Source organism: Vulpes vulpes, chromosome 6, assembly GCF_048418805.1.
Source record: "Vulpes vulpes isolate BD-2025 chromosome 6, VulVul3, whole genome shotgun sequence".
Lineage (NCBI taxonomy): Eukaryota > Metazoa > Chordata > Mammalia > Carnivora > Canidae > Vulpes > Vulpes vulpes.
In genome coordinates this window covers 106,741,872-106,766,392 of record NC_132785.1, presented here as the reverse complement: position 1 = coordinate 106,766,392, position 24,521 = coordinate 106,741,872, and the positions used below count along the sequence as shown (strand labels likewise).

The window sequence follows — 24,521 nt, the reverse complement described above, 5'->3', positions numbered from 1 at the left end:
CCCAGGGATCCCGGCTCAGGAGATTTAAAAGTGCCACTCCTACCCTCCACATCTCATGGGATGGGAAGACAGAAAATTAGACACACTAAAATATAAGTTTTTCTCCCCCTTTTATCTGTTTTACTCATCTCCCTGGTGTCCCCTCTGGCAGCCACTAGTGTGTTCTCTGTATTTATTAGTCTATTTCTGTTTGTACATTTGTTTTGTTTCTTAGATTCCACATATGAGTGAGATCATATGGTATTTGTCTTTCTGTCTGACCTTTTCACTTAGCATAATACCTTCCAGGTCCATCCATGTATCACAAATAGTAAGATCTCATTCATTTTTCATGACTCTGTAATATTCCATTGTGTGTGTGTGTGTGTGTGTGTGTGTGTGTGTGCATGTGTGTGTGTACCACACCTTCCTTATCTGTTCATCTATTGATGGACACTTGGGTTACCTTGATATCTTGGCTATTGTAAATAATGTTGCAATTAACAAGGGTACATATATCTTTTCAAATTGGTGTTTTCATTTTCTTTGAGTAAATACCCAGTAATGGAATTACTAGATCATATGGTATTACTATTTTTAACTTTTTGAGGAACCAAGTATTTTAATATAGCTATGGATAAAACTCTGTGAAAGCCAAAAGTAGCAAGTGACTAATTTGAGATCTATTTAATCTGCATAGGTTTACATTCAAGCTATGAGATAGATAAGATTAAAGTATTTAATATAAGCTTTATGAAAAGCCATTCTAGAAACATGATGGTTTTTGGAGTCATTGTCATTGAACCCACTCATGTCTAGAAAATAGCCTTGGTTTTTAGAATTGTCATCAAGTTCCAACTATTACAATATGGCAATGGTATAAATTTTTGCCTGTTGAACAGGGATAAAATAAGTTGATTGGTGAGAACAGAGGACAAGAACATATGGTGACTTTGGGAATCCAGGTACCAAAATAAATTTCATTTCTTGCCTAGACCTTAATAATCCCATTTCATTGGATTTGTGCTTTAGTCCTTTACCAGAACCAGTTGCTTCCTTTCTGTCTCCTCTCTCAGAAGTTCTCTTCACTCATTTCACTGCCTGATTCCTCTGCATTAGTTTCTTTGGGGTTTAAGACCACCCTGGGTTGGGCCTCTGTCCCAGAATCCAAAGCTGCATTGCAGAAGGGGTCATTAGGGTGTCTGCCACTGTTGGCTTAGATGCATTTAAAATGCACTGGGCCCTGTTTGGGCTTCAGGAACGTTTTCTTACCACCTGCCTCTGCCCTCTTGAGTAGAATAAACATGAAGTTGTCCTTTTGTAGCTCTGCAGACCAGAGTTCACCGCCTAGAGCTGTCAGAGAACAGAAAGCACCTGCTATAATTTGGCAGGACTTGGTCTCCCTCTTTGCCAGAATGTGGAACATTTTAGGTCTCATGCCTTCCGTCCATCTCTCCTCCTTGTGGACACCTATTTTTATAGGGTGGTGTAAATATCTGTAGAAGAACCAGATTTAACTGTGTTCTCCTGTGCTTGGCTTTCACACTTCTCCTGGATGAGCCCTGCCTCATGGCCGAGTAGAAATGGTATGAGTGAGAGAAACAGGTGCATAGGAAGGGTCACCATACTTAAAGGAATACCCCACAGAAAGGTTTCTCTCGGGGCCCTAGGGAATAAATTTATTTTTTTATATGTGGACTCAGTCTTAAGAGAAATTGATTCATGCATTGTCTTGGTCCAAACATGGTTCTAGTGCCTCCCCATGGTGTTAAATGTGGAGGTTTTTTTTTTTTTTTTTTTTTTGTTGTTGTTCCTTCCATTCCATCCCTCTCTGCAGGAGGACCTTGCCAGTTGCTTTTTTTTTTTTTTTAAGATTTTATTTATTTATTCATGAGAGACACAGATAGAGAGAAAAGAGGCAGAGACACAGACAGAGGAGAAGCAGGCTCCACGTAGGAAGCCCGATGTGGGACTCAATCCCGGGATCCCAGGATCAAGCCCTGGGCCGAAGACAGGTGCCAAATTGCTGAGCCACCCAGGGATCACCCGCCAGTTGCTTTGATTTAGGATGCAGGGGCTGCCAGGCTAGAAGGCAGCCCTGACCTTCCTGTCTGGTTGGTGCCAATATTTCAGATCTGGTATCCATGTAGACGGCCCAAGGGTGGGGGTACTCAGAAAACGTAGATTGTCAGGTAGAGGAGGGTATAAGAGGGGGGAATTAGCTATCTTAGAAAAATAGATACAACTGAAACTCTACAACCAGTGCCTCCACCAGGAAGAAGACCAAAGCCCACTTGTGGTTGTCTAACATTAGTGATGGAGAAAAGGGACCTGCACTAGTCCTCAGAGAGGACTGTGATTACTTTGTGTGATTTGAGTGGAGAAAGCTCCTGTATAAAAATATCCCATTCGCTGTCTTTCCCAGTGCCTGAGATTCTAATCAAGCCATTGCTCCTGCATGCTTGCACGTGTGTGCATATGCGTGTGTGTAGACCGTGTGTCTCATAAAGTCTCGATTGCCTCCTTGTGAAGGTTTTGGGGTGTCCTAGAATCCCCTATTAAGATGCAACTACCCAGGAGGGAGAGTCCTTTAAGCCGATTCAGAGCATGCCCTGAAAGAAAGGGTGGGGATTAGCAGGAAGGGATTTGGAAGAGGCCCTTGATACAAGGTGGAATCCATACAGCAAGGAAGAGCCAGAGGAGGGGGGCTGACAAGAATCCCAGCCTAGGTCACTGTTCTGCCAGGAGAAGATATTTATACCAATTTCAGGAAGCAGTTGGGGGCCAGGGGGCTAAGGAATTCTAGTAGGGCAAGTCCCTCTCCCACAACAACAGAATGGCTAAGTACTTCACTGGCCTCCAGCCTTCAGGCCCTGGCTTTGACTTCCTTTTTCTTCAGGCAAGCGGAGCTGACTGATGTCCATTCCCAGAAGCCAGAACCTGGCGTCATCCTGGGCCTTCCCATCTCCCTCAGGTCCCCCACATGCCTGCCACCGAGTCCTGCAGGTTCTACTTCCTTAGAAATCACTGGTTCTGTGCCTTATCTTCTCCCTGATGCCACAGCCTTCTAGCAGGTTCGCAGGCCTTCAGCTCACCCTCCCTCCAATGTATAGTCCCACTGCTGATGAAAAGGGCTTTCTACAAAGGCAACCTCTTCATTTTCACCCTTAGCTTAAAATCTTTCAGTGACGCCTGGTTGCCTTCCAGATAAAACTCTGCATTGCTTAGCATTGGCACCTGCTCCTTGTCTCTCCGGCTTTTCCTGTCTCACTTATACCCCTGCAACTGGAAGGTATTCCTACCAAAGGGATCCTCTGAAATCATAATGCTCTCTCTCACTTCCCTAGGGGCTCTTACCTGTGCTCCCACTTCCAAGGCGGACATCTTTCCTCCTACCGGGTATTCGGGACTCAGCTCAGGCATCACTTCTATGAAGGCAGCCCTCACCTTCCTGTCTGGTTGGTGGACCTCACCCAGCCTCACAGTATCCTCTGTTCCTCTGCCTCATGGCTCTGCATTGTCACTGCCTGATTCTTCCTTCTGCACCCTTTAAGGTGGGAGCTGTCTTAAGTCTCTCTGTATCCCACACCCAGCATAAAGGGGGCCTGGAAGCACAGAGTAGGGAACCTACAAATATCTGCTGTATGAGTTGTTCTTAGGTTATGGTTTGGGTCTGGAAAGGCTTTCATTTCTTGACTCATTTCTGAAGTCTACCCAAGCAAGGCCCAAATTAAATATGATCCTCTCCATGAAGCCTTTTCCTTCCCCTAACGTTGGAGGTACTTGCTCCCTCCACTATGGTGGAGGACATGTATCACTTGGACATGTATCACTTCTCCCCTGTTTTAAACCAATTTGTGAAAATCTCACTACCATGAAACCTGGAAAACTCAAAGGAGTGAATGCACTCAAGAAACACCCAAGGATGCATCCATTGGGATTATGGGCACAGTGCCAGGAAAAGGAGGGCCTGGCTGGGCAGGCTGCTTTTCCCTTTTAAGTCACATCAAGTAATTACTCCACTTGCTTGTAGGGTTGGGCCTACTATCTTTATTCTCTCTCCAGATGGATGGGAATTGCTTTTTGCGGGTTTTTTCCCTGTCTGGTTTATTTTTGTTTCACCACCTGTGCCTAGCACAATGCCTCTCTCAAAGAGAGCCTCCAGTGGATGAGTGAATGAATGAACTGAGTTAGTGGAAAGCAGCAAGCACTGGTTTCTATTTGGCTTTACCATGAAATAAGAGGTTTCAGAGGTCTGACCTTAGGAGCATCTCACATACCCAGAACTTGACTTTTTTTTCTTCTGTGCTTTGAGATATTGCGAGAGGAGTAAGAGCCTCTCTACCCACATCCCCAAGAGGAGAGAAAACAAGATTATAGTTTTGATGCTCCCTTTTCAGCTTAGTGTCTAGAACATACCAGGGCTGGTTCTGGATCTCAGGGAACCAGCATGGCTGATTAGCTTCCAAGGTCATGACTGATTGTTCTGTGGATGAATAGAGGGATCAAGGGTGAGCTTGTTCTTATTTTTTAACACCCAGAGGACTTAAAACTCCTTCAGCTCCCAGAGACTGCTAGGTAGTGCATTTATTTTGGATGGCTTTTGTGGCACACTTCCTCTTTCAAAGGAACTCTTTGGCTGTTGGTGATTTCTGCATCTCCTTCCCCCCCTCTCTTATTTTGATGTGCTTTGAAAAAAGTCAGCTGTAAAGGCCAAAACTTGCTACAGAAATGCCATTCCTCCCTGCTTCTGCATGGGCATCTCCTCATAGCTTTGACTCCTTGTCCGTGGAAACAGCCCTCAAACTTTTTAAGAGAAAGCAGATTTGGGTGCCCCTAGTGGTTTGGGTACTTGAGTCTGTAGTCATACCCCAAATGTTCCTTTGGATGGCGGCCTTGGACACATACCTCAGCGGGGTCAGGGAGTTTTGCTAACTGATATTAAGGCTGAATTTGAGAAGCATCCACAAGATGAATTAACATGATTGAGAAAGGCCTCATCCTCCCCTCACACACATGGTCTGAAGCAATCGTATATAATACAAACACAACTCCAGCCACAATGAATAATTTAAAATTTCCTAGTAGCCACATTTAAAAAGTATAAAGAAACAGGTGAAATGAGTTTCAATAACTTTTTATTCACCTAGTAAGTCCAAAATAATTGTCATTTTAATGTGTAATCAATATGAAAATCACTAACGAGTTATTTTACACTCTTTTTTTTTGGTACTAAGTCTATGAAATCTGGTGTGTACTTAACAGTTACAGCCCATCTCCATTTGGACTAGCCACATTTCAAGTGCTTAGTAGCTACATGTGACTCCTGGCTCCCATGTTAGATAGCACAGTTCTAGACTCTCCAGGTGGGATAGAGAGTGGTTATTCTGGGCCCACTCTGACCTCCAAATTAAGCTACCTAACCAGCTAAATCAAGATGAAAGAGATGGGCAACTACACACACACACACACACACACACACACACACACACACACACGCACACACACACATTGAAAGAGATGGGGAGGGATAGAGTATATTTAAATCTTTACCTATATATAGCTATAGAATCTCTATAGAGCTTTAGAGATGGGATTCTGAAAGTGTCTTGATATCACAATCAGCAAGAAGAGATTTTTTTGGGTTGAAGTAGTTATATGACTCCTAACTGAAGTAGTCCTGTTTATTATTTTGTTCTCATTAAAGTTGTTCTTTGTTCATTTTTCTTAAATTGAGTTTAAAAAACTAAACTTGGTAGACTACTTTACTTTCCGTTGTGTCTTTTTGTTCAGATTTCCTACATTCCTTATGCCATCAGGAAATAATTAAATATCTCAATAAAAAATGATAATCAACATGTATTGAGAGCTTGCTATGTGCCAGACACTTGATGTGTGTCCTGAAAAAGAGCCATATGAAGTATGGAACCTCTCCAAGTTTCCATCATTATTGCCATGTTTCCGATGAGGAAACTAAAACATGCAAGTTGTTAAGTAAATTTGCCCAAGATACTCTGGTTGATAAGTGGTAAACTCAGGAAAGTGGATTTCAAGGTCCACACTTCTAACCACACACACTACTTCTTTGCAAAATTAATGTAACATTTAATATTCTACAAACTGTTCAAGATTCCAGTCTTCCTTAAACATGTCCACTCTAAGCACCCTTGCTTTTGAGCATTCTGGCAAAAAAAATATGTGCCTTTTTGTGGGGTTGGATCAATAACATTTAAAGACCTATTTGGAAAATCTGGCTTCACTGCAGAGGGATTAGGGCGTTTGCAAACTAACAGAATTTGCCTTACTGTTGAAAAAACCCCTTGATCTATGATATAAAAACCAAAGCTAAAATAATAGCTCTTATATGTCTTGGAATTATAAAAGGTGGGTTCACAACCATTCTGTTTATTCAAAAGTCACACCTTTGATAGACTTAAAATGGTATTCCATTAGATTATAAAAAGCAAGTGTATCGTACTTAAAAGAAAAATTCTGTCTTTAATTTTTTGCCCCCAGTTCAACCATTATAAAATGCAACCGAAGTGTTTAAGTTCTGGATTAAAATTTCTCATAGTGAAGGCAGATCTGATTTGCCATTTTTAAGTGTGCCAGGTAGTTAGGAATTATGCTGGTTTCTGCATCTGGGCCTTAACACATACATGATTATACATTCTGAGAGTCTATATATTTTTTCCAGTTTGTAATATAAATTTGTTTTCCCTCTCCTATTAAATTGAAAGCCTCATTCAGGGCGGGCTCCACATTTCCCGCTTCCTTTATCAAGCTGCATGTATGAAAAGTCTGCAGTTGTCTTCCAATCTGCTGTGGTTTTGATATCTCAAAGAGGTTGGTGGGAGTTCTGGCTGATACTTCAAACTCCTCAGAGTTCTTAGGTCTGAACTTTGCTTGCTTTTTAATGTTCCCAAACCCCATCCTAGGCCAAGAACTAGCTTCTGAACCACTCCCTTGACAAATTAGTAAGAAAAGAATTTTTCAAACTTTAATTTTAGAAAAATGGATCAGGTGTTTCAAATGACAAAGGAGTTACAAAGAAATCTATAGGACTTGCCTATGAACTAGGCAGAAAGAAGGAGCTAAAGATTTCAAGTCTTATAAACAAACATACCCCTTCAGTCTTATTCTGTTTTTCTGTAACTCTAATAGTGTACGGAATTGCGCTCTGAAAGTTCTGGAACATTATTGTTATTATTATTATTATTGTTAATTTTAATTCATTGCCTTGAGAGGAGCCCTGAGAAAGGAAGTGAGAGTGCAGAGCTCTGAAGAACTGGTGGCAATTTGGCATCTTCTCTCCCCCTTTCAACCCCTCCTCCGCTATTTTAGCTATTTGACCTGATTAAACAACTTTGGGATGTTAGCCAGATTTCTGTATGCTAACGAGGCCCCTATTCATGATTTAGTGCGATTTCATCCACCGGGAGCTTCCCCGCTGCCCGGTGGAAGCCTGGCTTCACCGAGGTCTCCCAATTTCGTCGGGGGTTCGCCAGTGAGGAGTTCACGCTGACTTGGAGCAGACACAGACTCTGAACGCCTCGGGTCCTACCGGATTATTCAGTAGCAAATTTTTCCACCATGTACCTAAGTAGTGAAAGGTGACGCCAGAATCGCGTGTGCTACTCCCCGAAAGAGACTCTGGCAACACCTTCTGTCTAGTTACTCTCTTTCCTAGTAGCAGAAAGCGTTTCCAAAAAGTTTCCTTAAACCTCCTCTGTCCCCAAGCCTAAAGGTCAGAGCGCCAGGTCCCACTTGGCTCCCCGGCCGGCCGGAATCTGACCATTTCAGAAGTTTCTGGTGTGTGTGTAGATTGGAAGAGGTCGGAGTGGGGACCCGCGCACAGCGACCACCGCGCATTACGTAACGAAAGCCCAGGCTGCAGGAGGGAGCGAGCCTGACATTGAGACATTCCAGGGGGAGGGGAGTTGCTGTCCTGGAGTCGCCGGGAACGGCGGCAGCAGTTCCAAGAAACCGAGAGAGAGAGAGAGAGAGAGAGAGAGAGAGAGAGAGAGAGAGAGAGAAGGTGGCCGAGATAAAGAAAACACTACAGGAATGAGAATGTTAAAAAGCTTTGGACCTAGAGCATTAGCAAACGGCTGGGCACGTGTAGTAATTTGTTAGACGAAACGGCAGCCTTCCAACTTTTGCACGGGAACGAGGGGATTTGCCCTTTGGGGGATTAAAAACGTAACAGCAAAGCCAAAAGCTAATGAATGGGGTTCAGTGGTTTGTTGGCAATACTTAAATATTTCTGTCCAGGAGCGCAAACTCTCTGCAATTATTTAGAAAGTAGGGACTCAAACCAAACTAGAATACTTTCCCCGTGCGTCTCCACTTTCCCAAATCCGAAAAGGAGCTGCTCTCGCGGTACTGCCCCTTTAAGACCTGCTTGCTCTCGGGCTCTACAAAAGGGAGTGACCTCTGGGCTTTGACAGCTCCCCTAATAACTACCACCGTGCAGGCCCCGCCCATCTGGCGACCAGCAGCGCCCATTGGCCAGCGGGCCGGTATCCCGTGCTCTGATTGGCTCGCCGCTTCCCCTGAGCGAACCTTTAGAACTCTGAGACAGACAATATTCTGTTACATTGTAGCAAAATGGCGACTGTCATTCACAACCCCCTGAAAGCGTAAGTAAGACTAAAAAATGTACATATTCCGCCTGGTTTCAATATGAAAAAAAAAGGCGCCTTCCGCGTGCCAAGCGCTGCCAATGCACTGCGCTTGCAGGCGCCTGCAGCCGCGGCGGGGCTTCTCTTTTCTTTCAGCTCTTACTTCTTCATCTTCTTTTTTTTTTACCCCCAACGCGCAGAAATGTCAAGAGATGCAATTAACAAGAAGAAAATTGTTACGTTTGTGTTCTGCTTAATTGGAAGACGCACGGAGAGGGGTTTTCGGCAGGGGAGCCAGGCGCTGGAGCGCTCTACGGGGGGGGGGGGCGGGCGGTCGTGGGCAGCTCGGGGACTGCACGGTCCCCCGAGTGCCCGGCGTCGCGGGATGGCGAGCGCGGCGCGGGGGGCGGCCGAGCTGGGGGCGAGCGCCGGGCAGGGGCCGCCTGGGTGCACTTGGCTGCGCCCCGCGCCTCCGGAGTCCGCAGCCCCTGCCCGGCTGCTGGGTCCGCCGGGGCGAGCGGACCGTGGCAGCTCCGGAGTTTGCAGGGCGCTCTACGCCTTCCGATCGCTCGCGGGGAGTTTGTGCAAACCTTCCGGAGTTGGGAGGACCGCAGGGGGAGCAGTGGGTCCCGGGAGCCCTGGGGCCCAGGTGATTGCCCGGGGGCTTTCCTGCCGGGGCAGCCCCCCGAGCGTGACCGCGCTCCGGGCGGTCGCCGGTGTGTCTGTGTGTGTTTGTGGGCGAACTGGGTGTAGTGTGTTAACGACTCGGGTTAACTTGGGGTTGACTGGGAGGCAGGGAAGCTGCAGGTCTTATGAATGGTGCTCCTGCCTCCTCTGGGTGAATAACCGCGGCGGGCGGAGAGGCAGCTTCTGCTCGCGGCCAGAGCGAGGGGCAGGTGCCTCTGGCCGCCGCCGGGAGACTTTGAGCGGACGCCCAGATCCCGGACGCAGGGGGGAGGGCTGGGCGAGGACATGCGGGGACCAGTCCCCGGGTCCGACTGCCAATTCCTGCCTGCCTGCCTTCCTCCTCCTTTTCGTCCTGGCTTCCTTCCTCCTTCCTTCCTTCCAGTCGATGGAAATGTTAAGCCGCCAAGTCCGATCGCGATCGCGGAGCCGCTGGAGGCTTCGGAGAACTAGCGTCGCCCTACAAGGGGTGCTATTGGCAATGATATTGGCGGAGGAGAGCTCGCTCCCCCATCGCCGCGCGACGTGGGTCGGGGCTCCCGGTCGCCGCGCGGCGTGGGTCGGGGTCCGCGCCTCTGGGACCAGGACTTCCCAGCCCGGGTGGGAGCCGCGGGCGAGGGGAGGGGGAGATGCAGGTGGGGGGCGTTTCGTGCAAAATTCTCCTGGCTGTGTGGCCGATGCCCGTGCGGGTTCTTTCAACTCAGCGCACCGCGCTGGCACCCCAGGCTCCTCCTGGAGTTGAAAACCACGTTCGCACCGGGGGAGGGAGGGAGGCTGCGGGGTGTGTGTGTGTGTTTCCCAGCGCAAAGGAACGCGCGAGGGTAATCGGACGTGTTTGCACCAGCTTATCTCCCATCATTAATAGGGGAAAAGGTAGTAAGGTCCCCGGTTCGGAGTTTTTTTTTTTTTTAATATACATGTATTAAAGCTGCGATTAAGAGGAAGCTGGAAGCTGACGCCGATCACAGAACAGCCCCCGGCTTTAGTTCTCGCTCGCAAGCTCGGATACACCGCACTGGAACGCCACAACGTTTCAGCCAAGAAAGAAAATGTTTTACAGCAGAATAAATGGGCGTAACTTCGCCGCATCCTCGCTCCCCGGTCGCTCGCGCAGCCACACCGCTGATGCTGTGAGTTTCAGCCGAACCTCCAGCTGATTTGCAGTTTCCCCATTTCCAGCCGAAATCACATAGGCAGGCTGATGCCACCTGGTAAACTCAAGTTAGAGAAATCTATTTCACATGTGCGCCAGATTTGTTTCCTACTGGGAAAGCGGCACCAGCGTTACCCTGGAGCCCGCTCACGCGCGGGCAGGCGCAATATCTCTAAACGCTCCAGGGTTTGTTTCCCTGCTCGCTCCGGTTTTTTTGTTTGTTTGTTTGTTTTTGAACTGCGGAAGGGTGCGTGTTTGGCGAGGGTGTCTGAGTGGGGTGGGGTTAGAGGTGGAGGAGGGAACAGAGAAGGGGGCTGGTTTAGTGGAATTAGTCCTGAATTATTAAACTTATACTTTGTAATAATTAGAGACAGTTGCAATGAGATGTTTTGTAATTCTGTGTCGCCACACACACACACACACACACACACACACACATACACGCGCGCGCGCGCACGCGCTAGCATACACACAACATCCCTGCCTGCCTTTTCTAGACGGGAGTTGAGTGGTCATTTTTTAATTAGCTCCTCCTTTTTGCATCCCAAACCCTTTCCCTGGAGGAAAGGGGGTGTAAACAATACCCACCCCCTCTCCCCGACGAGCCGAACCTCCTGCGCTCCGGACGGCTTTTAAACTCCTAATGCAGGAGCACACACGTTGTTATTGGGAGACCCACACCATCTGGCTTTATTCTTTGAAAACAACTTATTTAGCAAGACATCTTATACATTTCATTTGTTTTTAAAAGTTGCTGATCAGGAAACAATACACACGTAAATAAATTATGCATGGGATAAATTAGAACAAAGCGCAGAGACACATCCAGCTAAAGGGATGGATGGTGGTGTAGGGAGGAGGGGAGCCGCGAGAATGGTTTGGAGAGCTAGGTTTTTATCCTCTTGTGTCCCTCCTGACAATGAAACGGAGCTGAACGACATTAGCATTTTCTCTGTGTGCCTCCGAGTCTCTCTCTCCCTTTCCTAAAAAAAAAAAAAAAAAAAAAAAAAAAGCCAACCACACGGTCGCCCCCTACAGAAACCCAGTCACACAAAGGTTTCCTCTAGCGTTGGGGAATAAAGTGGTGGTGGGTTAATATGCGGGGGAGAAACAAGCTCAGGTTTCATGCAACACCTCTGTAGGACTCTGCCTACCCTAAGGATGGACCATTTTTCATTATACTGGCTTTTCCACGTGGGACATTTAATAATTCAATAGCTCGGGTGACTGGATGGTACAATTTGAATCTCATTGCTTTGGGGTCTTCCTTAGGGTCCCAAGCTCCTGGAACCACATCTCCTCTCTTCGCGGTTTGGCTTTCTTCCTGCTTGTCTTTGATCTCCCCTCAACTCCCTTTCTTATTCCTCCTCCTTGTACCCTTCACCCCTTTCCCCTCTGAAGCTGACAGCCTGGCTTCTCTCTGTTGGCGCCTTTAACATCTTATTACTGCCCAACAGGGTGTTAGAGGCAGAAACAGGAGCCGCCTGGACTGATCAGATCACAAAGAGGACCCGGCGGGTGGCCCCACAACCAAGCAGTCACATCTGGACAAATAGAATTTAAAAGCATTGATAGACTTGTATGATGTGCAAATGGGTATTACACATTATTTAATTTAGCAGCTACATTGTCTGAGCCTAGATGTGTGAGTAACCCTCATTTCTTACAGGTACAAGCAAGATAAGGGCCATTTAGTGAGGTAAACCCATGCAGGTGACATGAATATGGATTTGGTAAAGATCTGTGTAGAAGTCAGTTCCGTGACATATTCTGGTTGATTTCTGCATACCCAGGACACCTAATGCTTTAAATACAAATTCTAATCTTACTTGGCATTCTAGTTCAGGTAAACCACCCTCCCCCAAATCTCTATCAACACTTAAAACAACTTACTCTTTTATTAAGTTATCAAAACCCTGGTTTGTATGCACTTAACTGGGAATGTCTGCCACCTTCTGCCAGACTTGATTATGCACATATGTATCTATTATTATAACTGCCTGCTTAGAAAAGAATAACTGTTATTATTATTTAATTATTCTATATAAACCAACAGGGCTTTCCTCAAGTAACTATTTGTTTAAAAAGAATGAGACTGGCAAACTATTTCGTCATGCTTATAACTGTGAACATACGTAATTGTATTGAAACTTTCTTTTGTAAGGAGTTTCTCTTGCTTGGAGGTATGTGTCTATACCTCTGTTTTGTTATTAAGGACACAATTCTGGGAGAAGTAAATACACACTTAACTTAGCCAAGGTCAAACAGCAGGTCATGTGTGTAGATGGATTTCATATCTTCATCTCTTTATACATCCTATGATCTGGATACACTGTATTGTAATCTAAAGTGGTTTCAGTGCCTGTGAAAGTTATGCAATTGTGGCCACTTACAAGCCAGACCTCACTCTTGCTGTGGCACTCAGTTTAGATATCAGAGAAGAGGGGGGTGGGAGAGAGCCGCATTCCTGGTTCTAATCTCCTTTTAGCTCTTTCTGTTGGAGAGGGGGAACGTGGGTAGGTACTAAGTGGGGAATATGAAGGTTGGGACTTTGTGAACTTGTAGCCTTTTATGGACATTATTTTAGCCCCTTATGAAAAAGGACCCTCAGATATTTTAAGCCAACAGATGCCTAAGAGCCACCTTCTCCATCTGCTTCTGGTTGCCACTCAAAAAAAAAAAAAAAAAAAAAAGCCTTGAATTCCCCAAACTTCATTAGCACACATTATTTTTCAACAGGAAGAATGTCTGGTTTTGATGAGGCACCCATAAAAGATATTAATTTCGGCCAGAACCCAAGCAGAGGTGTTGTCACAGGGCAAACCTTTGAAAATAGCCTGCCTTGCAGACCACCTGGGGAGATACCCAGAGATGGCCAGGAGAATGGGAGCTCCTGAGAGCCCTTAAGTGGGCTGGCATTCAGAGGCCACTTCACTGGAGACTTCTCATCTTCTTCTGTCTTGATGCAATCATGCAGGTAGAGCTGGGATTTGGATCCAACTGAGAAAGACCATAATGTCTAAAGCTGTTTCAGAGCCATCTGCTCAGATCAATGCAAAAAAAAAAAAAAAAAAAAGAATGCTATGGTCAGGCTTTGTTTTGCACCAGAAACAGAAAGGAAACTGAGGCTGACTTGTTTTCCAAGTTCAGCCTTGCTGATTGTAGTGGCGATGGGGGCTGGGTCATAAAAATGCACCAGAATCCAGGTCTGTTTATCATCCCAACCTCTGCAAAGTAACTTTTGTGGTTTTTGAGTGTTTTGAAAGTCAGTAGAAGACAGAGATGTAGCCAAATGTGGCAAGCCCCTGGCCAAAGAAATGCCACAACCGCTGAAATAGTTTTTGGGCAGCCACCCTTTCTTTCCAGCTGGGGCCCATGTAAGCATGATCCTAGCTCTAGGTAGTCTTTAAATATGTAGGTATTTAACAAGAAAGATAAAACATGGCCTGGGGTGGGGTGGGGTGAGGTGGGGTGGCAGTAAGGGAGCAGGTGAATGGATAAGACGGCTGTGTGGTCTGGAACTCTGAAAAGATGATTGTTTAACAGTGGGAGAGCCTGATATTATGATCTATTGCAAGTTCCAAAGTTTTCTTTAGTTGCGTGAGTGACTGGGGCGAGATGAGGTGTTGTGGTGTTTTTCTAATTTGTTTTTCTTATTGGTCCGGTTACTAGTGTTTCACAGTCTGTCAGACCATATGGATGAATGGAGCTAGAATCGTAAAACTGTCACCCAAGGAAGGTTTTTGAAGCCTGTGATTTGCATCAGAGTTTTAAAAGCAGTGGTTGGAAGGTGTTGGGTGGGGGTGGGTGGGAAAAGAGGAGCAGACTGTGTTGGGAATTTCGAGGTTGTGTTTGTGAATAGTATTGGTGTAGGGGGTGGAAAGGGAAGAGAGAAGCCCTGAAAAGGCTCAGAGTTAGGGGCTGTGTTGGGAAGCAGGGAGGGGTGAGGGGGTAGCACTCAGAATGCCTAATAACGGGGTTCAAATAGCCCACACTGAGCCCTCTTCCACTCCAGCCCTGGATATGAGTCTAGGAAACAATGATGACACATGTTTAATCCCCCTTTGCACCCTCTCCTCCCCCACCAAATCCAGAGACTGTGGTCATCTCAGGTTGCTGTGAAATGAGTGCGTTTTTTTTTTTTTTTTTTTTGGGTCGTTATTCACTTTGAAAACCTGCTGTTTGTATTAATTGCAACTGGAAGCTCCACCGGAAGAGGTTTTGCAGCCTTCAAACTTCCCCTTGCCATCAGTATGGCTCTATCTCAAACTGTGTCTCTCTTCTATGTTCATTTCTCACCACTTGCTACTCTTTGTAGCTATGAGGACTTCAGAGTCTGGGAGGAGAAAAAGCTCCAAGAGAAAAATCCAGAGCCTTGAGCACTGCTGCTTCCATTTGTACCACCAACTCACAATTCCCTCTGGGACACAGAGCTTCTCTGAGCTGCAAAGCCCTTGTCTTTAAGATGAGGGTGATGCACCTTGATTGTGGGAATTCCTTTCATGTCAATAACTTGGTGGCTCTTGCTATGGTCAATTGGGTGGCAGGGGGCAGTTTGGGGCCAAAGTTCAAATTCTTCCTTGTTCTGTAAAGTGTGTTTCTAAGGGGGATTTGTTAAGACTGAGGAATCTTCATTTTTTCACCTCCTTGGGTCCAGTTCTGTCACATTGTGCTACCAGTTGGGGTTCTAACTGGGATGGCACTCCTCTCCCTTCTCTCCGCCAGAGGCTGAGGACCAGGTGGTAGGCGATTTAGAACATGGGCTTTTCTTCTGATTCTCCTTTTTGAATATTCTTCTCATTAGCATCCCCAACCAGGGGATGGAGAGGGGAGAGAGAAGTGGGAAGACTATTTGGCCTATTTTGCTATTTATTAGCACTCAGATCAAGCTTTTGGTTGTAGAAAAGACTGGGATTACTGAGAATACCTGTCTCCATGCTCCTTCACTTCTTTTCTTTAAATGTGTGGAGGAGGAGGGTGGGCAAGCAAAAGATTTTTATCCTCTGGATTTCATTTATCGACAATCTTCCTGGACCTGCCCTCTCCTCCGCTATAGACCCATCCCAATTAATGTGGAAATAAACTGCTTATTTCACTTCCATTTGGGCAGCAGTAGATACCTGTCTATTTAGTGAGCCAAAGTAGGTGGATCTGTACTGATGTCTCACGGACCTTCCTCTCCTATACCCTGTGTTACTGCCAAGAGAATGGAGGTGACTAGCAGACATACAGAGGCTGGCTGTACCCTGGTGGGTATTAGCAGTGTCTAAACTGGAATTCATTGCCTCTCCTCCAGTGACATGCCTCCAGAATATCCCAGATTCCTTTGGGGGGTTATTATCAGGCTTTCTTTTGGTTGAACGCTCCCTTGGCAATTTCCTACAAGCCTAAAGGAGGAAGAGGGGGTTGCAAAACTCATCAGAGAATTCATAGAAGCCCGAATAGTGATTCTCAGGCAAAATACAAGAAAACCCAAAATGGTGGGGCAGTCCTGGTGGCTCAGCGGTTTAGCGCCTGCCTTTGGTCCAGGACGTGATCCTGGAGTTCCCAGGATCGAGTCCCAGGTCGGGCTCCTCACAGGGAGCCTGCTTCTTCCTCCTCCTCCTGCGTCTCTGCCTCTTTGTGTGTGTCTCTCATGAATAAATAAATAAAATCTTTTTTTAAAAAAAAAGAAAAAACAAAATGGTTATCTTGGCCTCCAGCAGACAGAGGCAGCCCCTTAATTTTTTCTAATTGTGGTAATATATATATATAACATGTATATTTAACACTTGTAACATGTAAATGGGCCATTGTAACCATTCTAAAGTGTACACTTCAGTGACATTAAGTACCTTCATTATGTTGTGCGACCATTGATACAATCCAGCTCTAGCATTTTTCTACCATCCCAAGCAGAAACTCTCTACCTATTAAACACGACTTCCCATCTCCCCCACCCCCCAGTCCCTTGTAATAATCAGTCTGTTTCCTGTCTCTATTCATTTGCCTATTCTAAGCTCCTCATGTAAGTGGAATCACACAATTATTTGTCCTTTTGTGATGTTTATTTCACTTAACATCATGTCCTCATGGTTCATCTATGTTGTAGCATGTGTCAGAATTTCCTTCCTTCCTTCTTTTTTTTTTTTTTTAAAGATTTATGTATTTATTTTAGAGAGGGCATGTGCAAGAGGGGGTGGGGAGAGGCAGACAGAGAGGGGGAGAGAAACTTTAGCAGACTCTGCATTTAGCAGGGAGCCTGAAGTGGGGCTTGATCTTACTACCCTGAAATTAGGACCTGAGCTGAAACCAAGGGTCAGACGCTTAACTGACTGCACCACCCAGGCGCCCCAAGAATTTCTTTCCTTTTAATGGCTGAATTATGTTCCATTGTATGTACATACCACATTTTCTTTATCTACTCACCCAATGAGGGACACTTGACTTATTTCCATCTTTAGCTATTATGAGTAATGCTGCTATGAAAATGGGTGTATAGGTAACTCTCTGAGTCCCTGTTTTCAATTCTCTTGGGTATTTGTCTAGACCCCTTCATTTTTAGACTCTTTATAGTTCAGGAACTACATTTCTAGATAGTACAGGCAACCCTCACCTTATTAACTTAGGGAAAAATACTAATAGAACTGTGAAATTCAATACCCTTGTCTCCCACCCTCTGCCCCCTGTTGGAATACCATTATTTTTTGAGGGGTAAATCATTTGAGAACCCAAAGACTCTCTTTCATCCCTAGCCCCATGGATTGCCTTCCCCTTGTCTCTACCTCACCTGGAGGGCACATGGGGTGTCAAGGTTTGGGCTTGGGGAAGCTCCAGCAGCCTTAGCAGTAGTAGTTACCCGGTGAGTCTTGGAGTGAAGACTTGGTTTGTTTCCTGGGCCAGGTGGAAGTTTCATTTCGCAAAAGAAGAGCTGAGGGAGCACGTAGGAGGATGGGACAGCTTAAAAGGCATGAGTTAGTAAATCAGACTTAGCATCTTCCCGAGCCAAGACGAGCTTGTGAGATCTCTTTTCTCTTTCCATCCCTGCACCCAATCCTGCTTGGCGTTCAAGGTGTCTGAATGAAATAATGGATGTGAAAACATTTCCAAAGGTGTAAAGTGTAAATAGGAGGTGTTACTAGGAGAACGGCACAGTTTCAGGTAGCTGACTGAGGCCTTCTCAGAGTCAACCATACCTCATATATTAAACATTATTTTAATATATTACAACTCAAATAAATGAAATGAGCATGGCATTACACATCAAGCCAGATCATTGTTTCTGAGGAAATGCAAAGCCTCACTCATCCAGCTGTGTGTAAATAGCCCTAGGATTTCATTGGAATTTTTCCCATTGGTCTGGGTTTGAAATAGGTGAGAATTATGAGCTCAGGGGAAGCCCTCATTTCACTTCCCATTGTCAGGCCTGAACTTAGTCCATCCACTAAATCAGAGGACACAGAAGCTTGGGGGGCAGAGGGGACAGGTTTCCTGAAACTTGGGCCTCAGTCATCTTGCAGCCCCTGGCTCCTTCTATCAAGACAACTCTAGGAAGTGGTGGAGGTGGGGCCAAAGCTTCAATCTGCTGCTCAGTGAGGAGGGTGTGCTACTGACAGAGGAGATCAGTTGCCTGAATTGGGTCTTTATGTAAAAGTAGACCATGGAGTACATCGTGGTGGGGGTCAAAACTCTAGAGAGTTCCATCTTGATTGCCAGCCTTCAGATTCAAGCTTGCCGTGCCATGCAGTTAACATTCCTTTACTTTATAAAAAGCAAATTAAGAAAAAAAAAAGTCATCTGGGCTCCCATTTTCTTCAACTAACAACTTTTTACATGTCTTTGTCTGCTGCCAGTGAGCTCAGTGAGAACTGTCTCACCCTCTTTGGGGCTTTCTTCATCCTGTCCTCGCCAACATGGATTGCCAGCCTGCCCCTCAGAACTCAGCAGCAGAGTAGCCTCCCTCCCTGTATCTAGGACCTTCCATTCCAAGGAAGGCCACCAGTCTCTGTTTCTCCTTCCAGACTCTGGTTCTGTGGCAGGGCAAAGTAAGTGTCTGTAAGCCAGGAGGCTGACTGCTCCCCTAGGCTTCTCCTAGTGAAACTACTATGGATTGGGGGTGGGGGCCAGAGAGGGGAGGCAGTGTGGTGCTGGGGATGGGGGAGGGCAGGGTGGATGGGGTAGTGGGAGTGGAGAGAATATATTCTCTCCTGCTAATTATTTTCCCTGAGGACTTAGCCAATGCAGAACCATCTATTATCGTGGGAGCGCTCTATGGTGGTTCTGCCTGTGATGAATGCTAAGTGGAAACGAGCAAGAAAAATTAACAGGCGGCTGCTTCTGTCCACCTAATTAAAATGCATATCCAAATGCATAATTCCTTATGTTTCCCCATGCACACACTCCCCTTCCAATCCCAATTCTATGGAGGAGAAAAAACACTTTCCCCCAATCATTTCTCTTGATTATATTTCCATCAAGGAAGAGCTGGAGGGTTCCCTTAGAATAGAGAAGGGCTGTTCTCCAAACACTTTGGAATTCGCTGCTTTTTTACTTAGATTGAGCCTGAAAATTCTGAGCTGTTTTTTTGTTGAAGATGAAAAACAAAAACTTTATCGGACTGTAGAAAAAAGAGGGAAGGAGAGATTTTGAGAAAGAAAGAGGGAGGGATAAAAGAGAGAAAGCAAGCAAGAAAAAAGAAAAGTTCCTATCATTTTTGCTGACGTTTTTGTTTTGTGCTAAAAGTCTGTTTTTCTTTGTTTTGTTTGTTGTTGTTTGTTGTTTTTTGTTTTTGGTGCTGAAAGTCAACAATGAGAATTTTTTAGGCCTTTCCCCTCTGCCCTCTCTCTGTTCCTTTCCCTGACTTCACACTACCTTCCTCAGCCCCCCTAGACAAACAGGACTCAGGGTTTTGAAGAGAGACCCGAGAAGACACAGATATCTCTGCGGTCAGGTAGAGAGAAAAACCTAAACCCTCTGCATTTGGAGCAAGAGAGAAGAGGCTGACATCACAGTTCCAAGTATGTTTTGAATCAAACAAACAATACCTCTTCATCCACATCTTCTTCCCTCTTTGTTCACCAATCATTTTCTCCCCATCGAAGGACAACTTTATTCAGTGGCCATAAAATATTTAACAGACACGAAACTTAAGTCGCTGTGCTCAATTTGACGTCACTGGTGTTTCTGCAGCAGCCCCCCTCCCCGGACGGCACCCCCCACCCCCCAAGCCCCTTGACTGCCCTCCACAGCAGCCCCAGCTGTTGATTTATCAGGGCCGGCTGGCTCAGCAGTGCATGGAGATTGCTTTTAATTAACTCTCTTCATTTTTCCCAATCTTCAGGGAGCAGCAGCCCTTTAATGATTTTAATATTTTATCTGGATTTATATCCGCCTTATTTGTTGTTGTTTGACTTCCGCATTTGCTTTTCCTGAATCTCTTCCAGACTGATGTATTTATTTGCCCCTTTCCACAGCCCCCAAGACCTTTCTGGAGAAGAGATGGTGGGTTCTAAGAAGGCCCCACCTACCCAAGTGTTTCTACCACCTGCACAGGGAGAGGTACTGTGTTGGTTTGTGTGATGGTTTGGGTTAGAGCCTTTGTCTTAGGAATCCCAGGCTCACCTGACTCAGCTGCAGGAATTTCTGAGCTTTCCATTAAAAAAAAAATCTGAATTTTAGAAAGTAAGATCTCCTTTGCTTCATTTGTGCTTGCTGCCTCCGTATGGGAGGAAGTTGCCCTGTAGAGTCGGATAAAAACTGTTTCCTGGGTCCCCAGTTAGCTGTAGTTGGAGGTCTGGCGATGACTTTCTGGCAGTGCTGGATGGAGGTGCAAGTCAGATCTTTACCACATTATGTGTCTTTAGATATAACTGGGAAGAGTAAGTGTGGTCTGGTTTAAAAGAGGACATGCAGAGGCACCAATTGCCTTCTCTACATAGGCTGCCTTCTCCCTCAACCTTTGGTTCTGTGTTCCTGTGCCTACTTCCCAATGTGGGGGTAGGTGGGTGGACGGGGGGACATTCCGTCATTCATGCACCTTCCCAGCTCTGCCTTCCAGCCTCCTTTTGGCTACAAAGTCAACACCTTCCCCCAGCTTCCTCAAGAGACCTGGCAGTCAGACTTGCATGGGGGCTGTTTTTCAGAACCAGCTTGTCCACAAATGCCTTTTTGGCATCTCAGTTTGGTGATGTGTCTTCGGGGTTACCTGTTGCTAGGCAACTGCCAACTAAAGTTTGAGCCTGATCTGGGGATTGCAGTGAATTGCCCTGGGTGACTTGTATTCACATTTAGGGACCTGGCTTTGCAATCCTAGCTCTGGGAAGGGGAGACCGAGAAGACATATTTCCATGTGTCTTTACAGAAAGGGGTATTGGTTTTTAAAATCTAGTCCAGTGCCTGGCACACAGTCAGTACATGCAGATGTTTGTTTTGGTGATGAGGACGGTGATTTCTTCCCGCCTCTTTGCCCTCATCCTTTTAACTCTGCTATTTCCAAAAACCTATGAGTTTGTCAGAGACCATACTATGTGTGGGATGCAGAGACAGAAAACCATGGCTTCCACTCCGTGGTGTGGTGTTCAGGCTACTCGATGTCCTATGGAATGTTTCGTCTTCACCTTTCCTTGGCAACTGTAGACCCTTTTGAGAATCATATGAAAGTGGTGGATTGACTTCATAGAAAAAATGCATATAGATGTGACTGTCTGCATATGGAGTTCACGAACCTTGAGGAGCCCATCAGTGGATCCAGAGGCTTCGGGTTAAGGACCTGAGAATGTGGGGTGTGGGTGAACTTGTGATCCTAAAACCATGCTTCTGTATCCCTGCTCAGAGAGACCAAACCCCTCAGATTCTCCTATAGTCTTACCAAACTGCTGTGGCTCCTCCAGCACCCCTTCACCCCCTGCTCCGCCCCAGGCGCCCTTGATGAGCACCTTCCTGCTCGAATTCCAAGCACTTCAGAGGCCCCCCTTTCTCCAGTGAAGTCCTTGCCGACCCTCAGGTACAATTGGCCACACCTGCCTCAGCCCCAGTGTCCCAAGCATACTCTTTTTCCTCGGCCACTGAAATGCTTAACTCTGGTTAGTTGGAATAAAACCCTGGAAGGCTGGGATAGTGGTGGCCTGTGCCTTTCTACACCCAGGATCTAGCATGGCAGGCATTTAAGAAATATGTGTGGAATAGCTGAGCAAATGAAGTCTGTAAGCAGACACACTGCTCTTCCTACCAAATTTGCTTTCAGCCCTTTAGGGCTGACACGTTTCTCATGCTCTCCCTTGACTGCAGGAGTTTGGAAAAGGCAGCAGACTGCCATTCCCCAAATTCTTCAATTTCAGGAGTTGGAAAAACAGGCACCAGCTTGGCCTTGCTCGCATGTGGCATGTATGGCTGTGATGAATGTCGGTGTCATTTATTCTAGCCCTGTGTTTCTTTACCACTTCATTTTTGTGGAGCTAAGACCTTCGCCTTGGGAAGCAAATACAAGTCTTTATACTTTGGCAGTATATACTTATACTTCAGGGACTAAGGAAGTAACCCAGGGCTTGTGAACAGCCACTGATAAATCAGCCACATTTTTCTCGAGTGTCTACTATGTGCTCAGCTATGGGATTTCCTATAGCCTTATTTATACCTGAGGATTTTTGAAGATGGAGGAGACCAGAAGGTGAGAGTACTACAATGGTTTAACCCAATGCTGGGACTATCCTGTTAAGTTTTGGGGATGACCCTGGCCCAGTCACTGTTTTCGAATATATATTCTTTGAGACAATGCCTTTTGTATACTTTCATAGTACCAACACCTCTATGGATATCATTTTCCCTATGACTCATTGTCCCAACTGTGTTCAATGCAGATAAGTTTGCTTCACAGTGAGGCAAAAGATGGTGTCCTGGAGATCATGCGAGGGCCTTTATTTTCCATACTGAGGGAGAGAAAAATATCACTATAACTTTTGTCTGTCCTCTTGCTGCTTTTCCGTGCTCCAAAAATTATTCAACATTGAGGCTATTTGGAAGAAGTTACCCACCCCCCCGCCCTCCCCTCCCCCAGAGGCCCGGTTCTGGATCTGGAGTAAGGTGAAGACCAGAGGTGACAATGGGCTTCTTGAGGGGAGTTTTAATTCCGATTCTGGTCTACTAGACATCCTTCAATGCAGGAAGCCAGAGAAAATGCTGATGGTGCACCAAACATAGGTTGTAGGAGCACACCCGTACCGAAGTGTTTGTCGACTTGGGAAGGTCACACCGCACGAGCACTGGCTCTCCAAGTGACCGTCTCTGAGTCTCAGAGCGTAGGCCTTCGGTGCAGAGGGCTCACACGGGGCCGTCCGGTTCCTGGCGCTCATTTCCTTTCTGGGCAGCCATCCCAGTGTAACAGATACTTATACATATTCTGTCCTCATTTTATCTAATTACACACATCTCTGGGGGATGGGAAACAGGTTTGGATCATTCAATTTTAGGTCAGTTATGCACAGGGTAGCTGAGATGAACACTAATCTATAGAGTTCTGTGAAATTCGGCAAGTTCCCATGGTTCCCTGGTCCAAAGCACACCAGGGGGCATTGTTTGCCATCTCAGGGGCTGGAGATCCCAGTCAGCCTGAGAGGAGGGATGGAGCCCAACTGGTTCCTGAGGCTGAACCTTCTGAGACCAAGCTCACCCTTGCTATCCTTTGAGTGGTAGGATTCTTGTTTTATTATTTGATGACCTGCCAAACTGAGAGGACCCAATGGTATATGTCCCTCTTCTGGCAATCATTCATTCTTACCTATTACCTGCCCATAATGGGTTCAGTTTCCTAAGAAATACAGAACGAGAGACAGTCTGATTGATGGAACAATCTTTATTATTGCCCTGTGTTGCCTGGAGTTCCTGTCTCCCTTTCGACCCAGATGAACCACTCTGGACAATGTAAAAGTTCTGACATGTCCCCACCTTTCTTCAAGGCACACATTGGACAATCTTGGGCCACTTCCTGGCATCTCTCGTTCAGGCTGCATCGTGGCTTTTGAAATCCCCAGGAAAGAAAAGCCCACTGGTTATCCTTTTATTTTTCTTTGCTCTCTGCTCCTTATTTCATTTCTTGACTCAGACCTAAGCCTCCCCAGCGTTCTCTGAGCCCTAGATAGAGGAATAATCCACTTAATGCCTGATATCAAGGTTTGTGTCTCCAGCCTCGGTTTCCTTCTGACCTCTCATCCCCTTCGTCCTTGCTCTGTTGACACCTTTCCCCTTTTTCTTGTGCCTTTCACCTTGATCAAAAAGCGCTGGAGAGGCACAAGAAGAAGGGAATGGTATTTGCTTTGTCCCCAGGAGGGCACACTCAATCTCATGAATGTGGGAGTGGGGAATGCAGGAAGGAGAAGGTCAAAGCTTGCACACAGCAAACCAGGTGAGAAGAAACACGGTGTGTGAGGTTATACTGCACTAAATGAGCACTCCAGCCCCAGAGGGGTCTGTGGAATCATAAAAGAGAAAGTGTGTCCTGTGGTTGGGGTGTCAGAGAAGGTTTCAGGGGGGAGTTGGCTTTAAGCTGAGTTTGGGAGGACAGTGGGATCTGGTCAGGCTCAGAGGAGCCACAGAGGGTAAGGATGGGGAAAGGCAGGCATGTCAGGGAAAGGAACAGAGCCTTGGGAAACATTTGAGTGATTCCTTAAAGAATCTCCTTCTTTTCTGGTGGAGGCAAGGCCAGGTAGGAAGGAATGTGTGGAGGGGAGCTAACGGATATGTTCGGCTGGATGGCAGTGGGAAGGTGGTCCCTGAACAGAAGGTAAAAATGGGAAATAGCCGTGGCCAGGATGTTCGGAACGAGTCTCAGTTTGGCAGCCAATTTGTGGGAAGTACTTGAACTTGAACCTGAAAACCTCGGAAGCCAAGAGAGGTATCAGGGGGAGGCTGAGCTGTCACCCTGTGTCCCCCAGCAGGGAGGATTGCCTGCCTCCAGAGACTCCTTCACTAAGGTTGAACAGAATCCTCATTCTTGGTTTCCTTGGTAATATGTTCTGGTTTCTTTTCAGGGCTCCACGCAGAGGGGTGGGGGACAGGGGACACACTGGGGTGCCTGCACTGGTGTGAGTCCCCCATCCCATCAGGTATAG

The 24,521-nt window shown here is 46.2% G+C and overlaps 1 protein-coding gene across 3 annotated transcripts in view; it reads left to right on the top strand.

Annotated features, from left to right (window-relative positions):
• Positions 1–8,557: 8,557 nt before the first annotated feature.
• The window catches only part of DPF3 (double PHD fingers 3), a 258,874-nt gene continuing 242,910 nt past the window's right edge, over positions 8,558–24,521 (top strand). For 2 of the 3 annotated variants that reach the window (XR_012002230.1, XM_026008532.2), the window contains exon 1: positions 8,580–8,621. Coding sequence is in view for 1 of the 3 variants with exons in the window: in XM_026008532.2 (XP_025864317.1) it covers positions 8,590–8,621 (32 nt within the window). In the remaining 2 variants the exon portion in view is untranslated. Of the gene's footprint in view, positions 8,622–24,521 lie in introns of all 3 variants that reach the window. The other variant, XR_012002229.1, reaches the window with a different exon arrangement.